Raw genomic sequence first — 7,738 nt, 5'->3', positions numbered from 1 at the left:
CTTTTCTGACACCTACTATGAGAGCTGAACTCCAGCTCCTGATTCTACCTTTATTCTGAGGCTACAATGATCACATTTCTGTGTCACACAGGTTGTTCTGGTCTGATCTGTCCCTTTTTTTTTTTTTTTTTTTTTTTTTGTCCAGGTGCCCCAACACCAGATAACTGATGCCCTCAAGCAAACGGAACAAACCTGAAGAAAGAAACTACATTTATATTTAAAAAGAAGTGAATAAAACTGCTGTAATTGCTTTAATACTATTTGAACCTGTCTTTTGTTTAAATAAACAGTAACTCTTAACTGTTTTCTCTGTAGTCTGTTGTGGTGAAACTGGGAACCCTTTGTATACTTTTTATGTAGTATTTGTGCCCCAAAAATAACAGTAATCATAAGACAGATAATGGAAGTGGTTTGCTTGCCAGAAATGCTTTAACTGAAGGTGTTATATGACCCAGTTGGCTACAGACCTGCTTAACAGTTTTCATATTTATATAAGTTATACATGTTAATATAAACATTGCTGGATACTTGGCATTGGTGTTAGCAGAACGCATCCAAATAAACAATTTGTCATGCGATTGTGACTTGAAGGCACAATCTGTTTGAACCTCCATAGATTTGTATATTCCCATAACTGAGGAGCTGTAAAGTTGGGTGTTTCCATCATTGGCGTAAAACATTTAAAGGTTTCATAGAACAATGTAAAATCTAGCTCCTATTGGCCCCTATTTTCATGACTGGAATAAATTTAGGAGGGACTTGACATTTGGATTTCAGATTAACAGAGTATATAATTACACAAATTTAATTTAAACTACATGAGCCTGAGATTTGAGTGAAGAATCTGAGGTTTCACACCTCGAAACGTTTGTCTACACTACAGCTCGGTACTTCAGTTGTAACACTAAAGGGAGTCGATGTGGAACCAGGGATGAGACATTTTGTCCCATCTCGGATTTTTCCGGTGACTTCGCTCTTTAACCTCATTTCTAATTTTAGCACAGATCTCAGGGGAATCTCTCGTAGCCTATTACCACAGAAACCGACACATCCGGTCATATGAATTAAAAAAAAATTAAAAATCTAGGTGTTTTCATGTCTAAGGGCGGGTCCTCATTTGCGTGTCCCTCTGGCGCGTGTGTCCAGATTTCCATACAGGTGCGTCTTCGGCTCCAGCCGCTCGTTTGACTGTCAAACCAGGCGGCGCGGCTTCCTTTTCCTCCGCCCTGCGCATCCCGCATCCAGTCGCTACCAGAGAGAAGCGCAGGGGAGTGCCCTGCACCGTGGCCAGCCGACACACACACACACACACACACACACACACAGCCTCCTCCTCCTCCTCTTCCTCCTCCTCCTGCACTGAAGCCGGACTCCTCCGCCGGGCAAAACTCCACCGACTCCCGACTACCAGCTGCTGTTGTCGCTGTCAAAGCCCCGTCTGCATCTCCCATCAGCCGGCTGCACACTAAAATCGACCCGCGGTCCTCTCCGGTAGGCCTGACGGTAAGAGCGGTTGTTTGTTTGCGTGTGTGTATGTGTGTGTGTGGAGGGGGGTGGGTAAGCATTTCCATTGACACATAATCACGATACAAATGCGTTTGACACGATGTTTTAGCTACACTGTGACCAGCTGTGCTCGCTTCATCCTCCTACGACTTCATTTAAGTGTAGATTTGCGATCAGCAGCCTGAAATATCCCAGATTCGGTGAGCCGATGGAGGCTGATGTCACTGTGACACATTTGGAGGATGTTATGATTAAATGATGGCCTTTTTTTTTAATGGAACATCTGGCTGCTGGTGAGACGGGAGGATGGATGCTGGTGGAGGAGACAGGCAGGCAGCGGACTTACTTAGATCCATTAAAAAGATGAGGAGGAGGAGGAGGAGGGAGAGACAGTTCCAGTAGAGAAGACTTAACTGATCCTGGTCGGCCTGAACTCTCATCTGGGCCCTCTCTCTCTCTCTCTCTCTCTCTCTCTCTCTGCTGTAATGTGGCCTGTGGCAGGGTGGGGCACACTTTACAATTAAAGTATAAATACTTAAAATCTTAAACCTTAGAGGAATGTAACAACGGGCATTTCTGTAAATATTGTACTCAAGCTGACTATAAAAACCTTTCTAATGTACTTCTGTGGTATAACGCTGCATTAATGTGCCGTTTCCTCTACAGCCGTGCATTCGAGGTATTTGTACTTCAGTGTTTCCATTTACCTGACGGTTACTCTGAAAGTATACAGTGCGAGTACACTCTGTTGCCAGTTTATTAGGTACACCAGGCTAAAACTAATGCAGTCTAAAACAACAGCACGACAATAAATAAATCAACGAAGGTTATAATGTTCCGTTTGGTGTGGATTCATTTGGGATGACATTGGAGGATGTAGTTCTGTGTGCTGTTGAGCAGTATTGCATCATACATAGGTATGTGTGTTATTTATCAATGAGGAATAAATGTGTCGAACAAACCTCTTTGTATAATACAATGTAGTTCGACAGCATCACAAACTGGGGCGATGTGGCCAGAATTTAATATGATATAGGTCATTTCATAGCTCAATAACGATGTGTATCACAAAATAGCATGTGTTTCTGTTAATTCAATGAATAAATTAAGAGTCTACATGAAATAACCACATGTTAAAGCCCATTTCTTTGTATACTCTCCTGTGAATTAAATACTAAATACTTCCTTAGTTTTCTTTGGTCCAAAAAAATCCAATAAAAATACCAAAACAATGAATTGATTATTCTAACCAGTGTTGTGTGTGTAGCCTGATATTTATTATCCCTCTGTGCTGTAAAAACAGTTAAAACCACATTAGTGCACCACACGGTTACACTGGCTGACATGTTCCTTCATTACGATGAACACGAGCACTTCAGATTATTCAGTTGATCCCGCTGCTGCCATAAATACTCAACAGAGCACCAAATGTGTATTAATCCGCCAATGTAAATAGTCCCCAAATAAATAGGCTATATATTAGTATAAAGAACATTTTAAAATCTACTTTTGGTGTTTTTATGAGATTTGCTGTTAAATAGAGTATTTCTACAGTTATTTAAAGGTTCAACATCTTCCATCAGATACAAAAATGCCAAACAGTGTCCCTCACTAGAGGTACAGACACTTAAGTAGTTACGATCTTTTTTTTTTTTAAACTACTCACGGCAGGTTACATCAATAGGTCAGTGTAGCATTTTGACAGCAACTATCTCAAAATGAATGTGTCCCGTTAACCTCTTCCCTCTGGTGAAGCTCTCCAGAGCGGCTGCCATCTGGTCTTCATACGGGTTTCTCCATTATCGTCATAAACATATCAAACAGAGTGGTTCCCACCGAGGGGTCACAACATTTATCTGAAGGGTCACAAGAGAAGAAAACAAGAAGAAAATATTTCTCCCTTCGAAATATGCTTTTTCCAGACTAACTTTCCTCTAATCTGCTCTTAATTCTTAAAGGACCTTGAAGAATTATTCAAATAAAGTGAAGGGAAACACTCTGTGGTTGCAAATGTGTACTGGTTGTGACCAGACGAGGGGTTTTTAATCACCGGGTCGGGTTGTTTTTGGAGAGGAGACCGCTGCAGGAAAAATCTCCCGACGATGAACTAACTGGGAAAAGGAAGACAACTCCCATGATGCAACACTGCTACTACACAACATCACGACCCCTTGCGGCATAAAAACGATATATCATGTGTTTAACTGTAATCACACAAAACATTTGATATATCTTGATTTCCACCTACATTTTCATATAAAGTGTGTTGTGTGCGTTTCTTTTTTGTGAACAGCAGTAGCATCATGGAGGAGTTAGACGTTCCACAGATGAGGAGAGAAGTGGAAAGCCTTCAGTATCAGCTGGCAATCAACAGAGAGAAATCCTCCATCACCGTTACTGAGTGAGTGTGCAGTCCACACACACACACACACACACACACATATATACATATATACATACATACACACACACACACACACACACACTCTCTCTTAAGTATTGAGGATCAGATTCGTGCTCACAGTGTTTTGTCTATTTCTAGGCTGGTGAAGTGGATCGAGGGTTGTGTTTGTGAAGATCCATTTCTGAACCCTGAGCTGATGAGAGCTAACCCCTGGGTGGAGAAGGGCAAGTGTGTGATCCTCTAATGGTCACACACACACAATCACAGATGCATATAAACTAAAGAATCATGCACTCCCACGCAAAGTCACGCTGCACTAACCCACCCATTCTCTCCCCCTCTCACACACACACACACACACACACACACACATTATTGCTATCATCATGTTTATTTATTGGGAGACTCCTGAATGCTTTTAATTTATGTAAAGACTACTGTGTGTTTGTGTGTGAGCATGCAGCACCGAGTAGCTTTCTAGAGGTTTGTTTTCATGGACTGCTGAGAAATGTTCAACAACACGTTTTTATTGGCTCTTTACACTGTCAATCAAAATAAAGACTGTTTTGAATTTAACAGCTGGATTTTAGATTTATTGATGCGCTTACATGTGACATACAGGCGGTTGTGTCTGTGTGTGTGTGTTACAGTAGTTCTCGGATGTAGACATTTCGTCTGACAGCGTTGGACATGCCCTCGTTGAACCGGAACCACACGTCACTGTCGCCCACCGCCTTCCCCATACAAACAGCAGCACACTTCTCACCTGCAGAGAAAGGGAAGGAGCCGTTATTATTGGGTGCTTTTCTATTCAGAATCAGGTTTATTGTGGTGTGTTGTTTTGGTGCGTCACAAAAAAACAAGTACTGCAAAAGTCATGAATCACAAATATAAAATAGACATTTTAAATAAAAAATAAGACGGTAATATAGAGTTTTATAGACTACACGGCCGATTGCCTTTAAAGCTTCTCTCAAGTGACCTCATGACTAGTCAATGAATAAATAAATTAACCTGGCGATTGTTTGCTCAATGCATTGATTATTAATCATGATAATAGTTATTTATATCGCACTTTTCTGCTTCACAACAAAAGACGAAATGCAAAGTAAAAGATAAAACAGACAAGAAATGCTAAAAACAAAAATGTCAGAAATCACAATTTCCCAAAGCCCAGTGTTTTCTCTGAACCTCAACAAATATTCAGTTTATTTTCATAGACGGGTACAAATACTCACAGTTTTAGAATCCGGATCGAGTAAGTTTCTATCATTTTAGCTTTGAGTGCGACTTAAACCATTAATTGATTGCCAAAACTGTCGCGGATTAATTTGATCAACTAATCGATTCAGCTCTAATCTAATCCTCTCAAGAGACAAAAATAAACGACTTCCCCAGTGGGAGGATTTGAAGCTCTCTCGTATGATTAGAAAACCTGAATACCTTTTCTCTCAACATTTCACCTTTTTATCAGCTTTAGCTCCGAGAAGTTGTGATGAAAAACAAACCCTATGTTCTGTCTTCTAGAGGCTAAAATAACAAATACTGAAAATGAGCATTAACTGGAGTCCGACTCACAGCCCAGTGTGCCGTTCCGTATATCACCGACTTGACTCATCATTTCCATCAACCGGTGTTTTACTCACCTCGCCACATTTCACGAAAGATTGTTGAAATATGCAGAAACATCTGCGTGACCCCTCGGGGCTCTCATGCAAGCATAGCATTTGCTTTTGATTAATCAAACATGTGAAAATGAAGAGGAGAGCTGCGGACCCCGTTGTTGATCCTACTTTGACCTACAAACAGCCACAGCTCTGCTTCTCCATCCCACCGATCCACTTCAGTAATGCAGTGCTTTCAGGAACGCGAGTGGTTTTAATGGATCCACTTTTCCTGGAGCGCCGAGCGCTGAATCTTGGCCGCTGTCAACGACTGAATAAAAAGCAACAGGTATTTGTGCAAAGCATGTTTTGAGTTGCAATTACAGTAATCACCGACCTGCACACACCTGTGAGCCAAACTAAGACGACTTTGACTCAGACTAATATTTGTTTAAACCTGTTTTTCCTCCACAGTTAAAAGGAACAGGTTTCTGTGGTTGATGTTGATGTTCATGCAGTAAATGACAAATACTGCATATTGTTTATTACTGGATATTATAAGAAGTCACAGAGGAACAATAATATGCTCCAAAGTTGTGTCCACTTTCTGACGCCACACTGGTGTCGCACAGTCCGAGGGTTCTACAGTACCTGTCTCTGAGGTGGGCTGCGGTTTCTGGGGTTTGGGGACAACAACTCGACCAAAGAAGTCCACCTCCGGCTGCAAGACATGAAAACACACAAAACACAGCGTGAGGATGAGGATGAGGTTTAGTCAGGAAGTTTCTGGAACACCGTCCTCAAGAAGGAGGTCAATGACAAGGAACGATCACATCACACACCATCTCTCATTAGCCTGATTTCACAGTTTCGCCATGAGGGACTGTAACCCAGTGGCTCCTCATTATCCTCATTTCTGCCCTCTAGAGGTTCTCTCTATTCCTGAAGCACTAGAGCTGCAGCTCAGCCACAGGGGCTCTGATGGTTCAGGGCAAACAGATACTGGCTCCACCTGCCGGCACCAACTAACACATAAAGACCACGGGACGCTCAGACAGTGCTGATCCCCGACTCAACTAGGGGATTAAATAACCAAAGAAAAAGGTCAAAACTATAAGCAGAAATGGTCAGTCCCTGAAAAACACACCCTGTAGGAACAAAAAAAGGTCTTAAGACTGAAAGTGTTGCAGCTGAAATGCTTTAATCTTTTTAGTTGATCAATCCATGTTCATAATATCTATGGTGGTGACATTTTCAGCTTAAAATGTGCACATGTATACATGTTGTATGGGATAAAAGAATATATTTAATGGCGTAACAAATCAAATGACATTAAAGTAAAACTTACATGAACTGACATCAATATTTAAAGAGCAATATACGACATTCAGAGCATTATTATAGCAGAAAACAACTATTTTCTGTGTAAAGATATAGTGGAGTAACGTCTACCTGAGCAGGGAATGAAGTCACTCTCCCTCTGTGTGTAATCTGAGCTTCTCTTTGCTTTGTGAGCGTGCCCCACTGACCCATTGTGGCCGCCGCTCTACACTGCTCTCATTCATATTCAGCTCATCACTGACCACAGGAAGCTGTGTACTTGTATTAATGGTTTTGTGGGGACGTAGTCAGATTATGGAGAATCACTTCTGTGGATAAAAAAAATTAAAAAAACGTGTCCCCACAAGTTAAACCATCAAACTGCATTAATATTAAGTCTATAGTTGAGATTACGTGAGTTAAGGTTAGGGTGCATCTCCAGGGAATCTATGTAAGGCGATGTAATGTCCTCCGAAGTGAGAAAAACACGTGTGTGTGTGCGTGTGTGTGTGTCTCACCCTGATCTCCACTGTGGTCTGTTTGACGATGTTCTCCAGCCTCTGCTGGTGGTTCCTGGTGGATGTAGGAGCGGCCCTCTTTTTTCCCTCCTCTTGCGGCTTAACACAGACACAGCAGATGAGAAACACGTTAGCTTATTAACTCGTCTACAGGCTGAGCCGTTTATAACACAACCTAACTGTCTCACGGTTGCAGGGTTTCGTTGCAGCATCAGTTGCTCGGCTCGCCTCATCTTCTCTTGCTCCATCTCTCTGCCGATGGTTTGTTTGGCCTGATACGTCAGCTGACGGCGCGGCGGCAGACCCGGAAACCTCACGACCTCCTCGACACGCCTGCAAACACACACACACACACACACACACACACACACACACACACACACACA

General features: G+C 42.0%; 2 protein-coding genes across 3 annotated transcripts in view; one reads left to right on the top strand and one right to left on the bottom strand.

Moving 5' to 3' along the window:
• The first annotated feature begins 1,017 nt into the window (after nt 1–1,017).
• On the top strand, nt 1,018–4,486 carry gng13a (guanine nucleotide binding protein (G protein), gamma 13a). The gene is made up of 3 exons (XM_031863078.1): nt 1,018–1,503; nt 3,800–3,907; nt 4,049–4,486. Exons 2-3 carry the CDS (start codon nt 3,810–3,812, stop codon nt 4,152–4,154), a joined length of 204 nt encoding a protein of 67 aa, XP_031718938.1. The 5' UTR covers nt 1,018–1,503; nt 3,800–3,809; the 3' UTR covers nt 4,155–4,486.
• Nucleotides 4,422–7,738, bottom strand: part of chtf18 (CTF18, chromosome transmission fidelity factor 18 homolog (S. cerevisiae)) — an 11,682-nt gene continuing 8,365 nt past the window's right edge. For both annotated transcript variants that reach the window (XM_031863051.1, XM_031863052.1), the window contains exons 19-22: nt 7,541–7,685; nt 7,353–7,451; nt 6,166–6,235; nt 4,422–4,676 (exon numbers count right to left, since the gene is read on the bottom strand). In XM_031863051.1, coding sequence (XP_031718911.1) covers nt 4,555–4,676; nt 6,166–6,235; nt 7,353–7,451; nt 7,541–7,685 — 436 coding nt within the window. In that variant the 3' untranslated portion in view covers nt 4,422–4,554. The remainder of the gene's footprint in view (nt 4,677–6,165; nt 6,236–7,352; nt 7,452–7,540; nt 7,686–7,738) is intronic.

Source organism: Anarrhichthys ocellatus, unplaced genomic scaffold, assembly GCF_004355925.1.
Source record: "Anarrhichthys ocellatus isolate YVR2014 unplaced genomic scaffold, GSC_Weel_1.0 scaffold28, whole genome shotgun sequence".
NCBI lineage: Eukaryota > Metazoa > Chordata > Actinopteri > Perciformes > Anarhichadidae > Anarrhichthys > Anarrhichthys ocellatus.
Note: the sequence above shows the minus strand (reverse complement) of the source record. Positions and strands in the feature narration are given on the sequence as shown.